Below are 27,918 nucleotides of genomic sequence, written 5' to 3' on the forward strand. Positions count from 1 at the left end.
TATTTTTAATTGAAATTGCTTGATCATTTCGTTTGACTGTAAAAAAAGAAAAAGGGAAATAGGGCTGGTGAGCTTCTTTTTAATAGCATTTCTTTTTTAATTCGTTTCTTTTAATTAAAGGGAAAACAACAAGTGAAAAGTTTTTAATTAAAAAGCGTTCTCATTCGTCATGTTAAGATAAAAAGAATAATTAAATAATTGTTAGGATTCTATGTCACTTAGGATGATTCGCATATTCGAATATATTTATTATTACAGGGTGTCTCATATTTCATGGCCCCCCTAAATTGCGAAATTAAAAATGAAAATGTGAAAAAGGGGGAAAAAATAATTATTCGATGTGTTAGTTCGCGAAAAATGTTAATAGAAAAAATTATAAGCGAATGAAATAAATAGAATAATCATTTCGAAAGAAAATTTAAATTGATTGGAATGAAAATCTTATTGTTAAATTATTCCAAAAAAAAAAAGAAAAAAAAGAAACCAAAAAGAAAAGGCAAGAAACTTTCGGAACAAATCCGTGTGTGCGTACATCTCTGGGTGTATTTGTAAATGTGTGTGTAAGCATTTGCGTTCCTATCTTTAACAAGCAAACGTGACTCATGACCAACCAACGCAAAAGTACACGTCTTACAGACTTTCTAAACAAATTTTTTTTTCCTATCCCATCCATGCCAGAATAAGACACCCAGTATATAAGGATCTGAACAAAGGAAATCCAAAGACTTCTATGGGGATTCGTTACAATATCGAATAACCCGATAACGTTACAAACACACACAATTTTCGATTATTTTAATTATATTACATGTATTATGTCAATTTTTTAAATTAAAAATTGTGACATTGCAAAACGATCGTTATCTAGTTATTCTATTTTTTTTGTCTTGTTTTTTTTCATTTCAAACAAGGTAATAATAATATTCAAGAAATCAGTACCCGTTTATTCGTAACTTTATTTACGATTTTTTCTTTTTTAAGGGGTAAGTTTGATTTATTGTTCTATTTTTTTTTTTTTTTTTATTATTTTTGTTACACTTTAAATCCAATCAATCGAATATTATACGAGTGGTGGTTACGATACCGTAACTATTATCTTTCTTTCTCTCTGAAAAACTTTTTCTTTTTTTTTTTTATTTTCATTCTTTTTTTATCAAAGCATGAAAAAATTCGTGTTTTCGTTTGAACGGAAATAGAGAGAGAAAGAGAGAGAGAGAGAGAAAGAGAGAATGAGAGGATGAGTGAGTACGACTACAACTCTTTTATTCGTTCAATTCGAATGACATTTTTGTAATTTCGATTTTACATTTGCCGACAAAAATTCGTCGAACTGATGAAACGAATAAAAGAAAAAAAGAGATAAAGAAAGAGAGAGAGAGAGAGAGAGAGATAAAGATAAGGATAGAACGAAAAATATGAAATAGAATTAAATTAAATGAAAATTGGAAGAAGAAGAAGAAGAAAAAAAAAGAAGAGAAAATAAGGAAAAGAAAAAAAAAAGGGAAAAGAAAAAAAGAAAAAAAAAATAAGATCCCTCGTCTATTTTTCCACCGTTAAAAGCATCCTTTGACCAAACCTTTTGTATCGAATTTATGGCGATGATGTTGCAGAAAGAAGGATACGACACAAAGTAGGGACAAAAAAATTCATTCGTAGAGGTCGAATATAAGAAAAAAAAACAAAAAACAAAAAGAAAAAAACAAAAAGAACAATCTTTTTCAGACAATCATTCGAATCCTGCAAGAAGCGTGAAAAAATTACGTATAACTTCATTGTTTTCTTCGATCGAACGATAAGGTTCGATAGATCGATTTAAAACGATACGAGTATCGAGATTTAAATATTTCCAACAAAATTTTGTCCTAATACGAATAGGAATACGATTTGATTTCGTATAATTTTCACATTACTTTCTGTCACGATTTATCGTAAACTTTGATGTTTCTGTACACTCACTTTGATGTACAATAATAAACACATCCTACAAGATACACAGACACACACACACATACGCATACACAAATAAATATGTATACTATTTATCATGAAAATCAGAAAAAGTCATGTGTCGGAGAATAAATGTTGAAAATTCGTGAGAGTGAATATATTTAACGCATAATACAATTATTCTCTAAATTCAATAAGAATTTTTCTCAGGACAAATTTTAATAGAGCATAAATAGTGCACAACAATACGATTTACTGTCAAATTCGTGCCGGTTTAAAAAAGGAAGAAGAAGAAAGGAATGAGAAAAGAGAAAAAAGAAAAAATACCTTTTATTTTCTACATACAACGAGAAACATTTAATCGAATAAATCAATCCACACAGAGTTATTTTATTTATCCAATCAATTTAATACAAATTTTTGAATGAACGAACGTAATATTAATTACACGGCATAACAGTATATAAAATAAATTTATCGACAAAGAAAAAAAGAACAAGAAAAATCAGAAAAAAAAAATCAGAAAAACAAAAACGAATTCCACGAATCGAATCTTACGAGTATTTATCTATCGTTCTATCTCTATAAAAAAAAAAAAAGATCATTTTACTACGAAACACTTGAGCAACGTTACGAAAAATAAGGAGAGAAAAAAGAAAAATATTATTTCGGAATATGATTTGTTGACGAAAAAAAAAAAAGAAAAAAAAGAAAGAAAGGAAAAAAAAAATTGTGCGTATTACACAAACACACACTACTTACGTAGATTTGCGTTTCGGTCTAGTTTCTATCTGGGGGAAACTAAAGTTTGGAGGGGTGGTGTTAGACATATAAATCGACCAAATGTTGATGGATATGCTGCTTTAATAGCAGCAACAACTGCAGCAACAGCAATTGCAGTAGCAACACTTACACTAACAACAACAACAACACACACACAACAACAGCAACACGTACGTGATACACGTACCCGTGCATGCCCTCGCGCACACATACGCACACACACACACACTATTTAAGGTTGAAATCGCGTTAAACTAAACATCTCGTATGTGACAACACTCTGCCAGTGTCTCGTACACATTTGGCTTTCGTTCGTCGCGCGACTGTACGCGAGGAGAACGTGCTCATCTCTCTCTCTCTCTCTCTCTCCCTCTTTCCCTCTTTCTCTCACCCTTCTCCTCCTTTTCCCCCACTCCCTTTCTCCCGATTTCCTTTCGTCCAGCCGACCCACACATGCGGTGCACTTTACTCGTCGAACCTAACAGCGTCCTCCTCCTCAACCTCCTCCACCTCCTCCACCTCTTTCTAGCGTTCGTACCCACGAAGAATGTGTTCAGAAATTTTTCTATTTCCCCTTCCCCCTCCTCCTCATCCTCCTAGAGTTCTTCCTTTTTATCTTTTCCTTACAATTAGGTTCTAGAAAAACATGATAAAAGGAAAGGAAGAGATAGAAAGATTGAGGGAGAGTAGTGTAATAGTAGTAGTAGTTGGAGGTGGTGGTGGTGGTGGTGGTGGTGGTGGTGAGATGGTGGTGGTAGTACTGCTCCGAAAGCGACTACTTCGGCGACTGTGAGTCGTCCTCGTCGACTAGAAGGGAGTGAAATGAAAGAGAGAAAGGGTATATATGGTTATCCCCGTACCGCACTGCAGTTCTCGATGCGTCTTTCTCTTTCCTTCTTTAAAACCAACTCTCTGATTATCTTTCTCTCTCTCACTCTTTTTCCCAACGTATATATTCGTTACGAAAGAAAAGAAAGGAAAGGAAAGGAAAAGAAAAGGAAAAGAAAAGGTAAAAGGAAACTTCTCAACACCGGGCATTTGTCCTCTCCGAGAAAGAGATCTTCTTTCCTTCTTTTTCTTCTTCTTTTTCTTCTTGACTCATCGTATGAACAGAAAACCGAGAGGAGACACAGAACGTTGACGTAAAGGTTCAATTACACGCGCACACGTTTTATGTAAAAGAGAGGGACAACACGACTACTATGACTACTACTCTCTACTACTACTACGACAGTTTCTGGCTCGCGACGAACACCAACTAACACACATAAGCGTGCCCTCTTCGGTGGCACTTGGAAACGGCCCCAACACCACTCGGACAACAGCAGCAGCGACAGCGACAGCGACAGCAACACCGACGGGGACTGCGATGATGACGACAACGACCAACAGTATAATGCCTTCTTCTTCTTCTTCTTTTTCTTTTACTTCTTCTTTCTATCTCCCTCTCTATGGGTTCACTACGTATCGGGTGTCCTTATTTAAACGGGCCACATACTCGTACCCCCCCCTACCTCATCCTACACCTTTTTACCTATATGCCACCTGGAAACGGCCTCGACACAACCGTCACAATAACCAACCAACCAATCAACCAACGACCAAACATCAATAACGATGTTTAACTATGGCACAAAAAAATAAAATCCAATGGTGATTATTAGGACGACAACAACACAACGACTAGGAATACAATGCCCCATCCATTCCTCCTCTCTTCCTTCCTTTCTTTCTATGGGTTTCCTATATATATATCGGGTGTCCTTCTTTATACGGGCCACGGTAGACTGTCTAACTCTAGGCTGTTGTTGTTCATCGTCTATCCCCTTCAACTCAACGCGATCAGCTTTCTCGCTCGGTTTTACGAGGACACTCTACCGTTCTCTCATAGCTTACCCAGGTAGAGGAAAGAACAGTGGTTCTCAATTCGCTACTTAACCTTTCCTTTCTTTCTTGCTTGCTTGCTTTCTTGCTTGCTTTCTTTCTTTCTGTCTCTTTCTTGTAATCTTTACTCGAGGTTTATTCGATTTATTTCAAGCGGAATACTCGTCAGCGAATGCACACGACGTCGTTATTGATCACCCACCCCCTTCCCCCATCCCCCTATCCACCCCCTGCCAACAGTATAGACTGTTTATAAGACAAAAATGAACTATAAATATATCCTAAATCTTTTCATCTTTACTATTATTAATCATCATCTTATTCTTTAATCGAATATTTTACAATTAATTGATTTGGATTACCCCGATATCGCAAATATATTTTCTTTTATTATTCCGTGGAAAATTTGAATATAGACAAATATACTTGATATTGTATCACGTGGGTAGGATATTAAAATATAAATGATAATTCAAAGGTGATAAAGGAGAGCCACTTTTCCATATAATGGCAAGACACGGACGGTATGAAAAGGGAAACGGTTGTGCGTCGGGGGAGAGAAAATGTGCGAAGGTAGGAATGAACGAGGGGTTTGTGGAAGAGGAGAAGGAGGAGAAGGAGGAGGAGGAGGAGGAGGAGGGGGATAGGGGAAGTAGTGAATTGCGGGGACTGAAAAGAGAGAAACAGGGGCCAAGGGGAGGAGGGAAATCAGAAGGAGGAAACGTGATTGGTATGCGACAAGGCGGAAATGGCATCAGCTGTGGCAACGATAGGAAATTTTGTTATACACACCCTTCTACTACCGTCTATCCTCAATTCTCTATCTATTTATTTATCTATCTATCTATCTATCTATCTTTAGCTAACTCCTATAATTGCATTAGAATTTTCGTTAGTTCGGTAAAACGGCAAGTACCTACTACCAATCCTATTTCCATTCGGATTTACCCTCCGGAAACGATTCTTATTATCGATCGATGAATTAGCGAATTAACGAGTGAACACTTTCTAGGGAAAACTTTGTTAACTTCATTGACTACTCCTCCAGCACTCTACTAGCACTCGCTAGTCATTTTATTTTATTTACTAATTCATTTTATCTTCACGTAAATAGATCACGTAAAGAAATTTTATTTCTTCTTCTTCTTCTTCTTCTTCTTCTTTTTTTCTTTCTCTTGTTTGTCAATTTCATTGCAATTGCAGGATTTTATCTTAAATACATTTATTATTTTACATACACGCAAATTTGAATTAACTCTCTCTCGAACCCCCTACGGGTCGTCGTCGTCGTCCATTGATCGATTGATTTTATTAATTCATTCATTCGATCATCATCGAATAATTTTATTTTTCCGTTCTGTTTGAATTTTAATTCGATCAATCGCACTCGCGGATTTACTTTCCAAAATATTTTTTCCGATCGACCTATTACGAATGAAATTTATCATAAAATACTATAAACGCATGCGCGTACAAACACACACAAACACACACATACAACACATACACGCGTCTCCATACAATTTGACAAATTTTCTAAAACTTTAATACTGAATAATTCAAATCACGAGTCCCCCTCTCTCTCTCTCTCTCTCTCTTTTGAAAAAGCTTTTAGAATATTTCTATTTGAATGAAAATGAGTTTAAAGAAACAGAGGTGGGGGTTGGTGTTTGTGAGTGAGAAAGACGAGAGAACAAGCAGCCGGTTCTTCTCCGTCATCGCGATCGTCGTCCCACTGCCATCTGCTCGATCATGTAAATATGTATAAAAGATAGATAGATAGAGAGAGAGATAAAAACAGAAGAAAAAAAAAGACAGAGATAGAAAAGTTGTGTGTCTGGTTAGAAAGCGTCGGGACGCCGACTGCACATGGCACGCGCGCTAAAACTTGCCGAGTTTCGCGCAGACGCGATTCTATCCTTCATCAAAAGTGAGTAAGCAAGAGAGAATAACAGTACGAGAGAGAGAGAGAGAGATTTAACGCACACGATAGTAGGAGGATGACGTTTCAACAGCGAGTTACATTGAACCGTCCACAACGGAGAGCGGACACTCGTACGCCAACCGCGAACGTGATAACATTCTTACATATTTATTCCCATATTTCCATTTTGATCTTTTTTAATTTCTATTTCTTCTTATTCTTATTCTTATTGTACTCGAAGAAACACGGGGGAAAAAAAGAATCGAAAATAGCACCCCGCGCGTTAGATTTTTTTTGACTCGAGTAACACGTGAACCGGGGGCCGGTTGGGGTGGTGCTGGTGTTGGTTACATTTCAATTTTGTTTTATATCAGTGCGCGTATTGGGGTTGAAAAATGTTTTAAAAGAACTTGTACTCTTGTTTGTTTGTTGCGTGTATATGTGTATCCAACTGAATTTGACAGTAAGTTGTTTATATATTATGCATTTTGATTGATTTATTTATTCATTTACGAATGAGGAATTCATTTGATTTTTGTGGTTCCCCGATTTGAAATATGCCGCGCGAGCGCGCGCGCGGGAAAAATTTCGGCTTTTTATTGGTTTTTTTTTTTATAACCGATCGTTATTTCGATTAAACGTCAAGGTTGTTGTTGTTGTTGTTGTTTTTTTCTAACGTCAGTGATCGAGCTCGTTATTATTAGTTGCGCAATCGAAAGTTTTCTCTTTTTTAATTGTTTATTAATTATTATTATTATTATTATTATTATTATTATTATTATTCGATACTTTCTTTTTTCTTTTTTTTTTAATTGGTTTCATTCGTTTCCTCTTACGAATATCGCGTTACATTTTATATTAGTTGTGTTAAAAACGTTCCAATTGAAATTTTTAATTAAAATTTGTATTCTCATAACGATCGATCATATTTCTATTTTCACAATTTGACAAATTAATCAAAAATATATATATATAACATTCGATCGAATTTTGTCAGAGCATTCTACTAATTGTTTATTGACTTTCTTATTAAACTTGACGATTTCGTTCTTGAAAAAAGGTGGCGCGCTTTTCTTTCCTTCCTTCCTTCCTTCCTTCTTTCTTTCTTTCTTTCATTCATTCATTCATTCATTCTCTCTCTCCCTCTCTCTCTCTTACTTTTTCTCTTTTTGCAACAAAAGGGAAGTAGTTTGAAAAGGAGAAGGGAAACTGGCACGGCAGCTTTTCAACAAACTTCGCATTGAAATTTTCTGACATCCTCGTTTAGACGATAACTTTGAAAAGGGAGAAGTCGTTGAGAAAAAAAAGTAATAACTCGAATGAACGGAGTGAGAGAGAAGAAAGAAAAAAGGGCTGGCTGGGGTTGGGGGTGGGAGGGAAGGGAGAGAAAGAAGGGGTGGACGGGGGTGGGTTGGGTGGGGTGGGGAGGTTAGGGGGAATTAATTTTGTCGAAAGGTCTCTTTCGTAAACAACAAACAGACAAACAAAAAATATATGTGTATATACAATATATATATGTGTGTGTATATGTATATATATATATAATCGAACATAAGGTCGATTCTTAGAAACTGTCCAAAGGACTTCGATGATCTTCCTTCTTCGGTGTCACCCTTTTTTTTTTTTTTCTTTCCTTTCTTAACACACATTAGGTTACTTGACTCTGTTTAATACACTTACGGGAGCATCACCTTTCTTAGAAATAATATGGGTATTTTTTTCTTTTTTTTTTTCTTTTTTTTTTTTTTAATTAAGTTCGATGAGAAGAAGGTACGAGCCTCTTCCTAAGCATTTTTTCCTTCGTCTTATTATCTTCGTTTAGTCTTACGGAAGTTGACTCTCACCTACGCGCTAATTAACTCTTCTCTACACATGACCTATCTCATAAATACACACAAACACTCACAAACACACATACTTCTTTTTTATGTATTTATAAGTAAGATGGAGAAAAAAAAAAGAAATTAGTAAATCATTCAACAATTTTGTTTTATTATTTTAATTAGCTTCCTTTTCCTTTTTTTACCCTTTTTTTTTTGTTTTAATCTTCTTTTGTATATTGTCAACGTGAAAAAAAAAGAAAAAACATACGAGAATTGTTCGTTAGGATCTTTATCGTTGTCTCCCTTTAATCGAAGTCGAATGGTGAAGATAAATAAATATAAAAAAATAAAATAAAAAATAGAATTAGACACGCCGAAGACCGAAATAGAAAATCACAGGTAAATCACAGACGAATTTCGGTCTACGGATTGAATTTACTCACATTAGCTGAATACAAATACGCGACAAGATAAGCACACATAGAAGAGACACATTGTTTCAATAAACCTCTTAGAAATCGATAGACGTTTTAATCGAAAAAAAATAAAAAGAACGATCGACTGAGGAATGAGCCATGAAAAATATAAAATCTATATTTTGATATACGTAATTGATTATATTTTTGATGAAACGAATTTGGATTGATTTTTACATTTTTCGAAATAATTAAATAAATAATATTAAAATTTATTATACAACTATATACCTAGTTAGAAATAAACGAATTATGATTGATTTTACATCTTTCCAAATAATTAAATAAATAAATAATAAATTTTATTATAGTTTTATTATAGTTGGCCAAAACGAATTTTGATTGATTTTACATCTCTCCAAATAATTAAATAAATAATATTAAAATTTATTATACAACCATATCTAGTTAGAAATAAACGAATTATGATTGATTTTACATCTCTCCAAATAATTAAATAAATAATATTAAAATTTATTATAAAACTATATATATAATTAGAAATAAAAGAATTTTAATTGATTTTACATGTCTCCCAATAATTAAATAAAGAATAATAAATTTTATTATACAACTATATATATATAGTTGGCCAAACGAATTTGATTGATTTTACATCTCTCCAAATAATTAAATAAATAAATAATATTAAAAATTTATAAAAAACTATATATATCTAGTTAGAAGTAAACGAATTATGATTGATTTTACATCCCTCCACATACGTTAAATAAATAAATAATATTAAAATTTATTATACAACTATATATATAATATAAAAAGAATTTTTTGATGTTACATCTCTCCCAAATAATTTAATATCTAAATTTTTCACTATAGTCTAGTTAAAGTACGAATTTTGATTGATTTTACCTCTCGCCTAATTATATATTAAAAAGATTATAAAACTATATTTAGATAACGAATTTTGATTGATTTACATCTCTCCAAATAATTAAATAAATAAAGAATATTAAAATTATATAAAACATATATAGTTAGACAAAAGAAATTTTGATTGATTTTCATCTCTCCAATAATGAATAAATAATATTAAATATTATCAAAACTTATAATACATATTAGAATAAAAGAATTTAATTGATTTGACATCTCTCCAATAATGAATAAATGAAATAGTTAATTTATTATACAACTATATATAGTTAGAAGCAAAACGAATTATGATTGATTGTACATCTCTCCAATAATTAAATAAATAAAATATAAATTTTATTATAGTTTTTTATAGTTGGCCAAAACGAATTTTGATTGATTTTACATCTCTCCAAATAATGAAATAAATAATATTAAAATTTATTATACAACTATATATATACATATATAGGATGGTCTCATCAGTTAGTCGATCTTCACGAGAACGTCTCTCGTTTCGATGTTGACGCTCGTTAGCACAAGAGCGTTCCTAATTAACATCCCAATCGGTATCTTCGAGAACTATAGGAGCAGGAGGAAGAGAACAGGGTGAAAGAGGAAGTGTGGAAGGAGTTAAATTCGCAGAAACTGGGGAAACCTATAGGAAAGCAAGGGATCGATGACAAGGGGAAGATCATCAGCGATACATACCTCGACCCAATGTACCTCGAGATCCATTGGCCGAGATCCAATGAAGAATTCACTCAGGAGAATGAGGAAGTATGAGACTTCCGAGTGGATTTCCAGCTTATACGGCCCACCACCACTCGTGTCACGTTTCGAGAGTCATTAAGGAGAACAAAATGGGTGCCAACCAATCAAATAGAACCTTACCTACTCCTGGAGAAGAAGGTATAGTTCACATGTATATATTTCGGTAATTATAACACTTTACACTGTCAATTAGATTCGTCAAACACATTTATATAATTATAATAACAAATGATTTATTATTTTACATATTATATGAGCCGTTTATTCTGAAAATGGCCTAACTCCAGTTAACCTTAAATTGAGATTTGAATTTGAAATTGAAAAAGGTGTTCATTTACAGTTCCTATTAAAATAATGGCAATTATTAAGCGAATAATATACGTTTTCTTACCAAGAATGGAGTTAGGCCACTTTCAAAATTAACTATCAGATTCGTTATAAAATTTGAAGGAACCGAAGTCCATTCAACATAATTTAAGATGCTTCGAATTGCGAAAAAAACAAGACTTATTTTATTTTACATATCTTTATAATACTTTAAAAACATAAATTATGCGATTCAAAACATTTTTTACAAACATAAATAAAACATAAAACATTTATGTGAAATAATGCGAATAATTGTTATCGAAGTTTTGCGATATATTTGCCAATTATACGTTTCTTTTATTGTCAAAAGGTTATAATTAAAAAGATGATATATCAACGCGTATCGTAGAAAATTTCAAGCGAGATAATATTTGTATATATCATCTCGGTACGTATTGAAATATTTTTATTTCAGAATTTTAACATCGTCAAACTTTTTAAACTCAATCGAAATTTTCATTCAAACGTTATTTCGTATTAAAAATTCTTTTCAGTTTTTCTTTTAAATTTTTTCATTCGTTTATTGTTTCTTTTTTACCCCATCGGTAGAACAAAAGTCATCGATATCGGAAAAAATTATTCCAAGCTTATTCTTACTTTTCTTTTCTTTTCTTTTCTTTTCTTTTCTTTTTTTTTTTTCTATTTTCTTTCATTCGATATTACATGCTATCGCGTTATTGGTCAATCGATTTGAATATGGTTTAAGAATTTTCGATATATCTTCATATTTAAGCATGAATAGTTGTAGTACTCGTGGAACCGTACGAATTTCAAAGATTCAATGTTAAAATTCATGAAAAATCGTATATATGTATATATGTATATATAATGATATATAATAATATATATATCAGCTATCGTTGAAGAAAATTTTCCTTCATCGTGATCTAATACTTTCGACGAATATTTTTCCTACGATACGTTATAAATCTATACAGTATATACTTATCTGTTACAGTGAACTTCGATCACTTTGAAATTTTACGTGCCATAGGAAAAGGAAGTTTTGGAAAGGTAAGTTGTTCAAATATTTTATCAAATCAAAATTTTAATTGACACGACGAGAGAAACGAATTAAAAAAAAAAAACGAATTGTATAATATCAAATAATATAATACAAATTATATAAATATGTTAAAAATTATATATATTATTTTTTTTATTATTATATTTATATATATTTTATTTATTATAATATTATATATATATATATATATTAAATTAAATTAAAGTTAAAATTATATATATATATATATTATCTTTTTTATTATAATATTTATATATATTTTATTTATTATAATATTATATATTAAATTAAATTAAAGTTAAAATTATATATATATATATATATATATTTTTTTTATTATAATATTTATATATATTTTATTTATTATAATATTATATATATAAAATTAATAAAAAATTATTAAAATTAAAAATTATTAAAAAAAATTAATAAAAAAATATTAAAGTTAAAATTATATATATTATTATTATTATTATTATTATAGTATATTTGTTCATTCCTAATTTTTTTTTATTGTGTAAATATAATGCAAAGAAGATATGTAGAAGCAGATTATTACGAAATAATAAATTGCATCGAATATAATTTGATATATATACATTTGAAATGCTTACGGCATAATGCGATTAGTGTTAAGAATACCCAAAAAACCTGAATCGAACCTAATCGTTCTATAATGTTCGATGAGAATAATTCGAATACAACGACTTTACTTATTTCGTTTATGATAGATGTATCGAACCATAGATAGGATCGTATTAACGCGACCGCGAATAATTAAAATACGAATACGTGCGTTAATAATGATCGTTCCAACGACGGAAATAACAACGTAAAGGGGGCCGCTGCTGATTGGTTGGTGGATATTAGAGATTTTCGCGCTCATCAAATTTCCGTTTTCGTTCGAGATCTCGGAGAACGTTAAATATCGTAATTAAATCCGTCTAAACAATATTCTCCAAACATAATTCAACTTCTTTATTAATTGTAGAATTAAATGAAAATATTTATTTATTTATTTATTTATTCATCGATATATCATTTGCATTAAATCATGCTAATTTTATATTACTCAAATCCCCCATTGGTATAATATTATTATTATTACTATTATAATTTATTCACCCGCGTAAGAATCATTAATTATTGCTAATTATTTTTCACAATAATTACTTTATTATATCCAATTGATTATTTCGTAAGAATATTAATACGTTTATTCGTACATAATTCCAAATTAACGATGAAAATAATTAATTCTACCATTAAAAAAAAAAAAGAAAAATTTAATATTTTATCGAACGTTTAACGAAACGCGAAAAAGAGAAAAAGAGAAAAAGGAAAAAAACAAAGATCGATGAAATCGCGTTGAACGAACATTTTCAAATGAACAAAATCAAAAAGAAAAGAATAAAAAAACGTCGTGTTAACTAAACGTTGAAATTTTACGTTTACTATAGGCATTCGATTTGTTATTGGCTAGGTGCCAAATCGTGGGTGAGTACATAACACAAAGGAGATGAATTCTCTTCTGTTGTTCAGGTTTGCATAGTGCAAAAGAGAGACCGTACTGGCAATATGTATGCGATGAAATACGTTCACAAAGGGGAGTGCGCGGAGAGAGGGGCATTGAAAAACGTCGCAAGGGAGGTTGAAATTCTCTCCAAGTTGGAACACCCGTGCTTGGTCAATCTCTGGTTCAGTTTTCAAGGTAAATTCATTTATTTTATACGAATACATAGAAATAAATAACAAAATAATTGTCAACGGGGTGGCGAGGGCGGTGGGCGGTTGGGGGTGGGGGCTGGGGGTGGTTGAGGGTATTTTCGTTTAAGAATATGCGAAAAATTTGTTACAATATAACAAAATATAATATTTAATATTATAATTTATTATTATTATAATATATAATATTATTATTAGAGGGCGGTGGGGAGTGGGGGGTGGGTGGATGGCGGGGGTATTTTCGTTTAAGAATATGCGAAAAATTTGTTACAATATAACAAAATATAATATATAATATTGTAATTTATTATTATTATAATATATAATATTATTATTAATTAAAAAAATAATAATATTAATATGTTATTAATAAATAATATTATATTAATAATATAATATATAATAAAATAATAATTATATATAATAATTATAAATAATACGAATTTGAAGAATCGACGATGAAAAATTAAACATCGTTAAATATTTTATTTTGTTTAAATCGAAGAAAAATTGTAAAAAAGTGAAAAGTAGCGTTGGTAAAGATCGATCGATTATGTTACTTGATATTCCATTAAAATGAAAATAATATAATGATAATAGAGTAAAAGATAAATCTGAATATAATAGAAAATAATAATCAATTGTGCTATTTATTATTCATCCTGGCACTTGGAGCAATTGGCTTGAACGTGACTCTGCCTTTAACTTCTCTCGTTTAATTCACGTTAATATTGTAGTTACGATAAGAGCAAAACGTTTCACGATTTTAACTTGAATCTTGGAAGTCGAGTTATTACCGAGAGAGAGAGAGAGAGAGAGAGAGAAGTTTCTCTATTCTTCTATAGTTGGCTGAATTCAACATTTCTCTTACTTATTTAATTTCTCTTTTCTTTATTTATTTTCTTTTTTTTTTCTAGCTTTTAATTTTCTTCTTTAAAAAAAAACTTTGGTAGGTAGGAAGGAATTTCGTGGAAAAATCCGAAAGAAACAAAGCGGAGAATAAGGAACAACTATTTGAGAAAATAAATCGACAGTTTATTAATAACTCTTCTGTTCCAAACAATTCTCCCCTTCTCTCTCTCTCTCTCTCTCTTACTCTTCTAATTTCAAACTTTACGTATACAGAAAAGAAAAATACGTTAAATTATTTCAACTAATTATTATCGCGTCATTCGCACGTTAAAAATGTAGTTCATCAAAAAATGAAACAAAAAAAACAAAACAAAGAACGAATAGTATTTGATAAAACAAACAATAGCAAAATTTATAATACTTAAAATCTTATAATAATCTCAAAAAGTATAGACACCCTGGGGTACTCGGATATTTGCAATATAATTATTATATTATTATATATTATATTATATATTATATTAAATATTATACTTTGTTATATTATAACAAATGATTTATAAAATAATAAAATAAAACAATATATAATCTAAGGATAAAATATTGTTAAAAAGAATTATTGTAAAATAATAATTATAAAATAAAATAATAAAAATAAAATATAACAAATATTGTAAAATCAAATTATTGTAAAATGATATCATTGATGATTCAGTAAAGTTTGTTCAATAATACTAATCATAAGTAAGAAAACTCATTACTCAAAGAGCTAACAGTTAAAAGATAAATGTGATCGTCCAAACCACTCAGAAGATCTATCCCGTTGCTCGTTATCCTCCTTTCTAAACGTTCATCTTGATTATTTGCAACGTGAACTCATTGTTGAACACGTTCAACGTATTATACGATGACGTAATATTGTTATTAAACGAGACTTCGAAAGCCACCGGTAATACTCTTTAACGGATATTTGCTATCGTTTTAGATAAACGCACAGATAAACACATACTAAGAGTTATACAAGTATATTTGTATTATCTTACTGTCCATATATAAAACAATCAATAATTTTCTTACAATATATAATATTATTCAATTATACACAGAAATATATATATTAAAATTATAAAAATTAAAAACAATTGTGTATTTTATCACATTAACTAGTTAAAAAAAAAAAAAAAAAAATACTCTCAATTTTGTATCGTTTTAAGTAAAATATAATAATTATCTTACGATAAAATAATTGTCTACATTTTTAATATTTAAATTAATATTTAAGAATTTTAATAATTTTTAAATAGGTTTGCGTGTAAAAAAATTTTGAAGTTTTGCATTACAAACGAATAAAAAATATGAATTATTTCATATTTATATGATATTAAATTATACGAATATTTTTGCGATTCGTTGCATATAAAAATGAACAATACAAACATTGATAATTATTTCTATTCTTAATAATATATTTCTATATTGTTACAGACGAAGAAGACTTATTTATGGTATCAGATTTGCTGTTGGGTGGTGATCTGCGTTATCATATACAACAAAAGGTTGAATTCACCGAGGAAAGTATCGTTCTATTCGTCGTAGAAATTGCACTCGCTCTCGACTATCTACAAAATCACAAAATCGTTCACAGAGACATCAAACCCGATAATATCCTGTTAGACGAGGAGGGTAAGTTATTCCAATTTTTTAAAATTAAAAAAAAGTTGTTTTAATATTTCTGCGCAATGATGACTTCGGTGAGAAGGGGTAAAATTTTCATCTAATAAAACATAAAATCAAAATTATTTTATATTCGAAAGTATGTTAATAAGTATCTAATGTTTAAATAAATATATATGCGTTTAAACAATCTTAAATATAAGTAGAGTGTATTAGAATATTCAAATAATTGTTAATTAATCGATAGAAATGTCTATTGTTGTTTAAACGCTCGGAATCCTTTCATAAAAGACAAACGAGTCAGTGTATTGTTTGATTTCGAAGAGAATAGTACATAGATCATATACTCCGTGCTTTTAGACAACAATAGACACTTCTATCGATTAATTAACAATTATTTTAATACTCTAATGCACTTTCTGCTTATATTACAGAAAAATTCTACCCTCGAAGTGATCACTGCGCAGGAACGTTAAAATAATTGCATAAAAATGATAAAAATGCTAAAATCAGAGCGTTTACATCTTAACTTCTCTTTATTACAAATAAAATTCTCGTTACACAGATGCGCAACATTGGGAAAGTCATAAAAATAAAATTTAATAAAACCGATTTTATAGAGGTCAATGGCTTAGTTTAACGGTGGATTTCGAGGAAGACGGATTAGATCATATATTCCGAGCTTTTAGATAACAATAGACATTAATTGACAATTATTTTAATGTACTAATACGCTTCACTTGTATTACAGAAATATTTTACCCTAGAAGTCATCACTGCGTAAGAGCATTAAAATAATTACATAAAAATGCTAAAATCAGAACGTTATAACCTTAAATTTGATTTATTAGATGCATTATTCCGTTCATACGCAATGAGCCAGTTTAACGGTGGATTTCGAAGATGATGGTACATCTAAAATATACTCTCTGCTTTTAAACAACAATAGATATTTCCATCGATTAATTAACAATTATTTTAATCCTCTAATGCACTCTCTACTTATATTACAGAAGATTATATATATATTACATTATATAATCAGAGATGAAAATAATTTAATTAGTATTAGAGTTAGAATTTTTCGTATCGATTTTTAAAAGAGAAATTGTTTTGCATCGAATGAATGAACAACAAACAACGCTTACGTTTTCGATGGGGGCTACGTTATGGCAAACAAGCGTACTAATCGAGTATCATGAGAACTGTAATTTGATTGTCGAACTATGCACGAAATTGGAAAATTACTTTACCGCTGACTGTAACAACTTCTCGCGTTGTGAATTTCCTACCAGAATTTCTATCTATCTATCTATCTATCTATCTATCTATCTATCTATCTATCTATCTCACTTACTCGCTCATTCTCTCTAACGTAACTGGTCCCAGTCTGTTTACGCGAGATTCCATGTTACATTAAACCCGTCAATGTACATATATACTCGTGTATATATGCATTTTATATACAGAGTGTCCCAAAAGTTGTTTTATTAAAAAATACAAAATGTTTGTTCGTAAAATATTTAAAGTAAAACCCTATTGTAGTAAATATATATATATATTTTGTTTTTTATTAACAACACTGCAATTAGAGTATCGTTAATTTTTTTATATATATCTTGAATTAAACACAAATCTTAAAATACTATAATTTTATTAACAAACAAATATTAATTATTGTTTAATTAAAATATATTTATTATCGTCTTGTTAATAGTAACTTTTGATACAGCATGTATACATGAAAGATTCCTAGACTTGTCTACAATTCAATGTGTATTGCTCTATAAATAACAAAGTAATAAAAAGTATATATTCTCGATTAAAAGATAGATGTGCTCGAACATTTCTAATAAAAAAGTAAACGAGTTATTTCAAGATTATAACGGCAAAGACGACGACGACGACGACGACGACGAAACTTTTCTATAATCAAGGAGAACAAAAAATTGTTCTTGCGAATATGAAAGCAAAATATTTTCTATTCTTCTTATAAGAGAGTATCTTTATTATTTTATATATAGTAACAACGGCATATACACAGCCATTTTCTTTTCTTAACCTCATCCCCTTCATTTTTCCTACCTTACCTCTCTCATTACAAGAATAATGGAGATTTCCTTTGTTACATATTACGTTGTTCTCCTCTTTTAGCTTGTCATTTCATTAGTTATAAATCACAGAAGTCTCTTTGAACATTTCAAAAGCAAGATGGTAGCAGCAGCAACAGCAGCAGCAGCAGAACGGCAGCCGCCATGTTCAATTTAAACTCGCTTGGAAAATTTCTAATTCTTTCTGCCTATTGAAATTCTTTGTTTTCTTTCTTCCTTCATTTTTCTTCTTCTTCTTTTTTCTACTTCTTATTCGTTTTACATTTTTTAACGACTCGTCAAACGGATTAAAAGATTTCTATATATTTTTTAGGTTATTGATTATTTGATATAATAAATTTGGAGACAATTCGCGTACGTGTATTTGGTAATTGGCATGAATATATTTCACGTAGAAAAGATTAATTGTTAATTAATGAGAATACATCAAATACATCCGTATCCGTACTTTGTAATATCGATAATTAATTAATAGCGAATGGGGAAGAATTATTTTAAATTTATACTTATCTAACCTAGCACACACATTAGATGAATTAATTCGAGGAATTATTCGTCAGCTGTACAACGAAGATTTTGACCACACCTGTAGACTTATTTCAGAAAATTTGACTGACAGCTGTGTTGACATTAATTCGATCTCATCCGTATTTTCTTCGAACTTATCATTCATAGGATTTATAATTAAATCCTAGAAACGTGTTATATTCTGCATTATATTCGAACAAAAATATTTGTTCATTAATTTTTAGTTAAAAATTCGATATAAAAATATTTAATGAAAGAGAGAGAGAGAGAGAGAATGAGACATCTGTGAAATTCTCTACAACAAAGAAGAAAATAACACGCTTGGATATTTGCGATCCTTCGAAGTGCAGCTGACAGATTCGATGTTTGTTCGCTTCGTCGAGTTCGATGTTAATATATAAGTACACGTAACAAAACTTTTTCGTACTCGTAATTTACTCTTCCAATACATACAAACAATATACATATATATATACATGTAGGTGTATTTATAAAAATAATATTTTAGAGATAAAATAATCGATTATATTTCATTAGAAAAATTTCATGGAAAATGATTAGATAATTTTATTTGATAATATATTGATATCTTCTTTTTAACATCCCTTTTTACAGATTCAAATTCATTTCTTTACGTTTATTCAATATTATCAAAAAGTTTAGCGTTTTTTCTTTCGGTATTAACGCAGCATACAGTTTTTGTTTTACTAATCACGCCCACGTTGCTTTAAATTAATAATCTAAAGGGAATTAATAATTCTACGTGACTAATGATGATTTATTTGACGATACGAATAATTGTTATATAAATACGAATTACAAAATGAATTATTCTTTTGAATCATTATTTTTGCGAATACATTAAACGAGATTTTGAAATATAAATGAAAATATAAATAAAACAACTAGATGGATAATATATAACGTGAACGTGGATCGAAAATGCAAATAGTTTCTTTGCGTGAGGGTTAACTAAGGGAGGAAACATAGCTCGAAGGTGTTTGTTCTAGTTCGTGTGTAACCATCCTAGAGACAATATGTTCCATGAAATTTCCATTAGATAGTACGTAAGTAGTTGAAATAGACTTTGACTAGGAATTAACGTAAAAGTTGAAATTTTGTCTTGTTAAGTGTTCAAGCTTCTTCTTCTTCTTCTTCTTCTTCTTATAATTGTAATTATATAATGTTATATTAATATGAAAAGGAAATTTTAAATAGTTTATAAATGGATAAAAGATACTTACAATGTGTAAACTATTTTGAGTATAAAATCAAAAGGGTCAAAGGTAACAAACGTTAAAAATACTTCGTCAAGGTTTAATACGTAATTCATTCGATTCTCTACGTTCTTCTTTTAGTCATTCGTATTTATACTATTTATTTTAGAAATCACTGCATTCAAAAAAAAAAATAGAGTAAGAATGAAAGTTAATATAATTTTATTTTACATTATATTTTATTATATTTTAATATTAATATAAAACTAATAAATTCAATATGAATTTTCTCTATAAAATGAATTTGATTTATTTATTTATTTATTTTACTTGAAAAGAAAAATAAGTATATTTTATAAATGAAACACAAAATTGTATTATTTTTATAATTCGAGTAATTCGTGAATCATATTATTCTTATTATTTCTTTAGATTTATCTACATATATATCTTAGTGACATATTTACCTTCATCCAATGCAATGATACCTCTAAGGCAGCTGCTCAACTAGGAAATATTCAGATTCTCATATCCTGATGAGCTATGGTATCGCTTCAATGTTTGCTATAATTATACAAGTCATACAAATCACATTACTTGTTTACCCATCAAAACACATACACACACACATGCACACACAAACTCACACAACTAAAACATAATTCGAATATACGAAAATGGCAAATTGCGGCGAGGTTGAGATATTTTCGAACAATATTTAAAAGAAGAAAAAGAAAACAAACAAAAAATATTAACCGACATTTATTCTGCGAATAATATTTCACGAGATAAAAGAATAAAAATGATCATAAAAATGAAATAAAAAGAAGAAAAAGAAGAATAAGAAGAAAAAAAAAGTAAATAAAAAGATATTAATTCGATAAAGAAAGCAACGAACAAAGAAATAATGTGAAATCAAATCTACATTTTAAATTCGAAATTTTATTGTCGACAGTTGTTGTACTTTAATACGTATATTGTGTTACGTGCTAACTATTATGAAAGTTTACTATTAAACTACGATCCATAAACACATGAATATATACGAATTCAATCGATAGAATCTGTATATGTTTTCGGGTATAAATTTTCACTAAACCATGTTTAACGTAATCGAAGGAAATTATTGATCGTAATTGTGCATAAAAGATATTTAAAAGGTTAACCATGATAACAACGACAACGATGATGATAATACGATAATAATTATAATTATAATAATAATAATAATAATAAGAAGAAGAAGATATGCGCATTTCATGAGTCAAATTAAAACGAGAACGATAATTTTGAATCAACATATTCATAAAGCTTGGTTGGGGGTTCGTTAATTCGTGGCATGGTAAATGTCACTTCTTGAATATTCCACGTATATGGTTGGACATTATATTTTTCAATATATTCACCTCCACGTATTACTCTACCTCTTACGTGAAAATTCTCAAGCGAAAATGGGGAAGAGAAAAATTCTTCGAATACGTAACGTCAAAACATACTTTACAATCTAAACGCTTAACCCTGGTTTATTACTTAACTGTAGAAAATGATGAATAAGAATTTTTTCCAAAATGAATTTTAATAGAAAATAGTTTTAATCAAATTCCTCTGACAGAGTGATGAGTCTAATTAGTTTCATCTTAATCAAAAATAAATCTCTGATAGGGATATTTGAAACAATGTAACATCAAAATCCTGAACTAATAGTGAATCCTTAGTAGGTCACATTAGAATTAGAATTGAATTAGAACTTTCTTCTTAATCTAAATCAGAACCTATATAAAACAATGGCGAATATAGCAAACTCCCCTTAAATTAGAAATTAATTTAATAAAACCACTAACTTACAAATTAATTTATTACATATATATATATAGATATTTTATTTTTTTTTTTTATAAATATAAATATATATTAATAAATATATAAAAATTAAGAAATAATTAATTTAATAAAACCCCTAACTTACAAATTAATTTATTATATATATATTTTATTATTTTTTTTTTTATAAATATATATTAATAAATAATATAAAAATTACTAAATTAATTTAATAAAACCCCTAACTTACAAATTAATTTATTATATATATATATATTTTATTATTTTTTTTTTATAAATATATATATATTTTTTTATATATATATATATAAAGGGTATATATATATATCTACCCTTTGTATATCTAACAGTGAGTTTTTAGTAAGTTAACTAAATTAAAAATGAGTCAGCAATTGTTTCCCGAAATTAGAGTTAGAATCGATATGAAATAATATGTAACAGTTATTTTTGGAAGTGTTTCAACCCCTAATACAAAGAGAGAGAGAGAGAGAGAGAGAGGGAGAGAGACTATGAACTACATTTACATATCTCATACACAAGTAGCTAGTTAACCTATCCCAAACTTCCTACAGTAATTTCCCCTCTCGGCTGTTTGAATTTTGAGATTGCGTCTGCATAATTTACAATTAGACTTGTGCACTATGTCGTCGTCATTTAAGGTCTGTTTCACTTTCGCATTCCTTCATTTCCTCCCTCACCCTCTCCCACTCTCTCTCTCTTTATCTTTATCTATTTTTTAAACGTAGCATTTCACAAGCTTTTCTTTGTTTATTATCTCAAAACTTTCGAGAGATGCTATTCCTTTTTTTTCTTGTTTTTTTCTTTTATTTAAATATAAAACAATTGGTGGAGGAGGTTTTCGTTCTTTAAAATATAAATGTAAACATAAAATTTGTAATAAAAGTAGGAAGAAGAGGGGAGGGGGCATTTAAATAAAACTGCATTTTAATTGGATTTGTCTGCGAGCGAGTATAAAAAATTAATTTTATACGTTAATTTAAATATGAATTATTTATAAAAAGAAAAGGGAGGAGGAGGAGGAGGAGGAAGAGTGAGATTTAATATATTCGAAATACAAATATTTACCATTCGGGAAATCTTTTTTTTTCTCTTTTTTCTTTTTTTCTCGAAGAGTATAATTTCAGTAATAAAATACAAACACGTTGAATCGTATATCCTTTGAAAAATGAAACGCTTGAAGAGTTATTCGAAAGAAAAGTAGTTGAAAAGAGACGAAAGGATCTAAAATCTTGGGGAGGGGGAGCAGGAGGGGGGAGGGAGGAAGGATTTTTCTACGGAGTTTCCCAAACGGATAAGTTAAATCTCGATATATATTATCGAAGCTTTGTAAAAGTACAATTACTCTGAGAGAGAGAGAGAGAGAGGGAGAGAGGGAGAGAGAGAGTACTATTAGAAATAGCATAAGATCTACTATCTCCATCCACTTTACTTCGAAAGAGGATAAAACGTTTAGAAATCGTAAGGATTTCATTTTCCGATAAAAAGATTCGTTCCCTTTCATCGAATTTCTTCGTCGTAGTCTTATATATATATATATATATCTGATTTATTTGTAAAATTAAAATGTTCAAAATGGAGAGCAAAAATAAAAGGATCCCAAAAAGAGAGAAAAAAGAAAAAAAAAAGTATTTCCTTATAATTTACTGCAAATGCAAAGCCGATGTGATTACGTCTTCAACTAACGAGGTCAAAGGTGTTGTATAATCTTTTTCGAGTTGTAGGTAATTAAAAGAAAAGTTGAAAACCATTTTTAATGTCCTCGAGTATTTTCAAAAGTATAACGACAGTGGAGTGAGGTGAAAAAAAAAAAAAAAAAGAAAAAAAAGAAGTTAAGTGTGTTAGTGGGTGGAAGCGAAAAAAAAAAGAGAGGAAAAAATGTGAAAAAAAAAAGAAACAAAGAAGAAAGAAAAGAGAACGAGGAAAGGGGAGGGGGAAAAATATTGAAAAGTTTTATTATAATACGATTATTAAAATAATACATCGTTCCTTTATTTCCCAAAGATTTATAATAAAGTTTAAATAATATTATTTGTATTATTACAAAATTTGATATCAGAACGAGTAAAGTTCGATTCGAAAAAGCTTCTTTTAAAACTTGGTTACTTTTTCAAAAAGGTCATGCACGTGTAACGGATTTCAACATTGCCACTGAACTGGAGGATGGTCAATTGGCAACTTCAATGTCAGGCACGAAACCTTATATAGGTACGTGTGTGCATGAAATATAAAATAAAAATATAAATGTGAAAAGAGTAGATCGTTTTCGAGTTATATTCTCACGGAATATCCTTTAATAGTCATAACACATTTATGTAGAAGTATAAAACTTATATTTACTTAGATATTTCATATAATATATAATATGTATGTGTGTTTAAAACAAAATATAAAAAATTACCTCAAATCAAATTTAATTAAACGATAAATATAAAATTAATTTAAAATTAAAAAATAAAACAATTCATCGTAATACTTAAAAATTGTTTTGAGTTCGATTTATTCGATTTATTTTTTCTTTTTTGTGTATGTTGCGTTTGTGTACGTGTATATAGAAAAACACATTAAAGATAATAACATTCTCTATAAAATTGTACATTTGTTTGTTGTTTCTTTCAATATGAATTTACAACCAGCACCAGAGATTTACATGTGCTCGTGCGAAGAATATGGTGTCCTTGGTTACGGATTCACCGTTGATTGGTGGAGTTTGGGAATTCTCGCTTGGGAAACTTTGGCAGGTGAACGTCCTTATTCCCTTCACTCGACAACATCTTATAGAGAAGCATTAAGGATTTTACAGGTATTTAAATATAATCCTTGATTTAACGTGTAATTTCAATGGTGTCAGTCATATTTAACTTATCATCAATTATTAACGTAAATTCAAATACGAATTTGTTCGTCCAATTAATTATTTTTCTCGTTATAAGTTAAAAGTATCGATTTATTGGGGAATGAATTATTTTTAGTTCCTTTTTTTTTTGTTATTGTTTCGTTTGATTTTAGTTTTAACGAACTTGTTGTGTCGTCGTGATCGTTTTAGGAAGAAAGGGAAACACCATCCAACTGGAGTACAGCAATATGCGACCTCTTAGATAGATTGTTAACACTAGCACCAGGTGCTAGGGTCTCGACTTTAAGGGAACTCAAGCAGATTGAAGTGATAAGAAGTTTGGATTTTGATAAAGTGTTGAACAAACAGATAAAGCCACCCTTTGCGCCACCAAAGGATCATCTCAATTGTGATCCTACTTTCGAACTCGAGGAAATGATCATCGAAACTAAACCGTTACACAAAAAGAAAAAACGTTTGACCAAACAAAGGTATATATTTATATTATTTATTTTTCAACTCGTTCATTTACATCACAGAAGATAAAATATTTTAAGTGTCGTCCGATACTTCAAAAAATATTTTTATCATTCTGATGAACAAGTGTGTTCAGTTCACAGTTTCTAAGTATTGAAATATTGAAAATGTTTATAATATCAAATTTGTTGTTTTTAATATTTCCTATAATGAAAATATTTTGTCTACAAAAGTGATTGATAAAATTGATTCTGTTAACTTTTAGATCGATCAGAGCTGAATTGACAGGAGACGATGCTTTGAAATGTGCGGAAGGTAACGGTATGGATCTAAGAAGATTGGCTTTTATCCCAGAATATCGCGTATACAATCGGGAAAGGGAAATGGAGAGATTGGAGAGAGAACGAAAAGAAAAACAATGGGAAGAGGAACTGAACACTGCCATGATGGGTGCCGAACAGACGCCAAGGTATTTGTAATTTCATATTTAACCGAATTACTCGCGCGAAAAATCCAATACTTTCTAAAATATCCTTATTCCGGTATATGATGTCATAAAAAGTTTTTACAATCTGTTCGAATAAAAAAAAAAAACCACCATAAAAATTGTTACGATCTTGACATTAGAAAAGTGTATTGCAGAAGAAAATGATATAAGAAATAAATCTCGTTTATGTAGAAACGTTATTGGAGTTTGTATCATCCAATTAATTAATTTCCGGATTGAATATATGTGTGTTAAGAGAAATTCTAAATATTTTACTTAGAAATAATGCAATTTGCTAGATGAAGAATCGAATGAATTTATTGTTACATTTAAGAACAATTTGGAATTGTTTATTTGTAGGATGAGAAAAGAACAGCAACAACAAGCACAGGAAGGACAGAAAAGTGTTAACAGATTGAGTGTTTCGAACGTGAAAGCTCGAATCAGTGCTTCTCCCAGACTTAGTCGAAGGGCAAGTACTACGACATCCTCCGACATTGATTACATCGATGCCAGTCCTGAACCATCCACTTCTTAAATTAAATTCGAACACATTTTTTACCGAAACAACGCTAGAATATAAAAGCCAATCGAATGTCTAGAAGATATAGATCGTCATTTATAACTGTCGATCACTTTACAATTGAAAAACAGCAACAAAAACAACAACAACAAAATTGATCCTTTTTATTAAATGATCTTTTTTTTTAATCACTTTAAAATGTCAAAGTGATCTTTTGTTATAAATTTGATTTATCCACCTTCCGTGCCAAATCATTTTTCAAACGAATTTACCAATAACACGGTGCACGTTATAAAATTTTATAATTTGTCTTTTTATTTCTTTTTTTTTTTTAGTTGATAATTTATTTTATTTATTTATTATAAAATATGTTATATAAGATATTAATTTGATTAATACCCAAAGCCAATTGAAATGACTGATGTTTGAACAATTGATTGGAAAATTATTCAAATTGATGACTTTTCAATAGAACAAATTTTCCATGACTTTTATTGCAATATCTATAGAATTACGTTTATCGATTTGTCTCTCTCCCCCACCTTTTTCTCCTCCTCCTCCTCCTCCTCCTCCTACTCTTCCCTTCAGTTACATATAAGTTACATATATGCTATATCCGGATCTATATACCGCAAGCAGTTATTTTGATTGGTTTCGTGGTAATAGGCAGATACATATTCATTGTTAATAGTTACAGTATTAATAACAATTATGACAATTTTTGTTTTCTTATCAATTTTATCAATTCCACGGAAAATGTGATTTCATGTACCAAAAAATAGTACACGTGGCACGGAACGTGTTAAAAATGTAATTGTAAGAATATTATACTTAACACTAATCCATAACCGGCCAGATGATCTCTCTCAGTTCTGAAATTTTCAAATTTAATATTTATTTTGTAATAATGAAACAATATTTTTAATATTACGAATTATTATATCATATAATAAATATTGTTTTATTATTATATCTAAAAATTATTGTATTTGTTATTTTTGATATTTTTTATGTTTGCATTTTAATATTTTGTTTTGTTTTGTTTTTTTACACAGATAATCCAGGTAGAAAATATTCTTCGCTTCGAAAAAAAACAAAATGTTTGAAAAATTTCTCTGTGGAAAGTTTATTTAACAGAATGATTGAATTTTTAAGCAAATAACGTTTACATTAGCCGATTTTATCGTTTCTTATTGAAAAAAGTTGTTTTTTTCTTTTCTTTTTATTACTTATCGTTTACAATTTAATTTCTTACGTTGTTAAAAAATTTATTGGAATGGCAAACGAAGTCGTTTTCGTTTCTGAAGAATTATAACTTGATTTTTTTTCTTCTTTATTTTGAAAAAGTGGAAAACGTGATCGGTATAAGAAAAAAAAGTAACGATGAAAATAAATTAAAAGAAAGAAAGAAAGATTCGTAATGGATGTCAAATCGGAAGGAAAAAAATTTCACCCCACTTTCCTTCTGTCTCTCTCTCTCTCTCTCTCGTTTTTAATAATTTGAATCAGTGGATTGAATGCAGACCACGTTTTGTCGGAAAATCGTCGAGTAATCGATAGCAACGGCGCCTGGTCGACTAAACGAAATAGCAAAAAGAATATTTTCTTTTCTTCACAAATTTCTCTTCTTTCTCTCTCTCATATTTCAAACTTGAATATCAAATTATATTTCATTTTTTTGTGTTTTTTAAAACTGGTATTAATAATATATCAAGATGTTTTATTTATGCAACCAACCGTTTGCT

At 29.5% G+C, this 27,918-nt stretch overlaps 2 protein-coding genes and 1 long non-coding RNA gene across 4 annotated transcripts in view; 1 reads left to right on the forward strand and 2 right to left on the reverse strand.

Annotated features, from left to right (window-relative positions):
• Nucleotides 1-3,658, reverse strand: part of LOC122515730 (protein Star) — a gene marked incomplete in the record, with an annotated part of 7,821 nt that extends 4,163 nt beyond the window's left edge. Inside the window, 2 exon segments of the mRNA XM_043633147.1 lie at nt 2,710-3,366; nt 3,591-3,658. Of these exon segments, the coding sequence (XP_043489082.1) occupies nt 2,710-2,777 (68 nt within the window).
• Nucleotides 3,659-3,808: 150 nt separating this feature from the next.
• LOC122515731 lies at nt 3,809-4,819 on the reverse strand. Its single transcript, XR_006303359.1, has 2 exons — nt 4,265-4,819; nt 3,809-4,190 (listed from the first exon to the last, which is right to left on the reverse strand). It is a non-coding gene; the product is annotated as an uncharacterized LOC122515731 (long non-coding RNA).
• A 1,918-nt stretch (nt 4,820-6,737) lies between these two features.
• Nucleotides 6,738-26,313, forward strand: LOC122515753 (serine/threonine-protein kinase 32A). Of its 2 annotated transcripts, none has more exons than XM_043633171.1 (10): nt 6,738-7,001; nt 10,186-10,625; nt 11,815-11,870; nt 13,426-13,594; nt 15,946-16,143; nt 23,969-24,058; nt 24,487-24,653; nt 24,897-25,177; nt 25,429-25,632; nt 26,011-26,313. In XM_043633171.1, exons 2-10 carry the CDS (start codon nt 10,496-10,498, stop codon nt 26,186-26,188), a joined length of 1,473 nt encoding a protein of 490 aa, XP_043489106.1. In that variant the 5' UTR covers nt 6,738-7,001; nt 10,186-10,495; the 3' UTR covers nt 26,189-26,313. The 2 variants fall into 2 exon arrangements, with proteins under 2 accessions (XP_043489106.1, XP_043489107.1); XM_043633172.1 differs by having other exon boundaries at nt 10,302-10,625.
• The last annotated feature ends 1,605 nt before the right edge of the window (nt 26,314-27,918 follow it).

This window comes from Polistes fuscatus, unplaced genomic scaffold (assembly GCF_010416935.1).
Source record: "Polistes fuscatus isolate 324 unplaced genomic scaffold, CU_Pfus_HIC Scaffold19, whole genome shotgun sequence".
NCBI classification, from domain to species: Eukaryota; Metazoa; Arthropoda; class Insecta; order Hymenoptera; family Vespidae; genus Polistes; species Polistes fuscatus.

Bases quoted from the DNA above. Each gene is read 5' to 3' on its own strand.
- LOC122515753 (XM_043633171.1), top strand. From the start codon at position 10,496: ATGAGACTTCCGAGTGGATTTCCAGCTTATACGGCCCACCACCACTCG. The intron at 24,059-24,486 runs GTACGTGTGTGC...ATTTACAACCAG, and splicing joins AGGCACGAAACCTTATATAG to CACCAGAGATTTACATGTGC. The intron at 24,654-24,896 runs GTATTTAAATAT...TGATCGTTTTAG, and splicing joins AAGCATTAAGGATTTTACAG to GAAGAAAGGGAAACACCATC.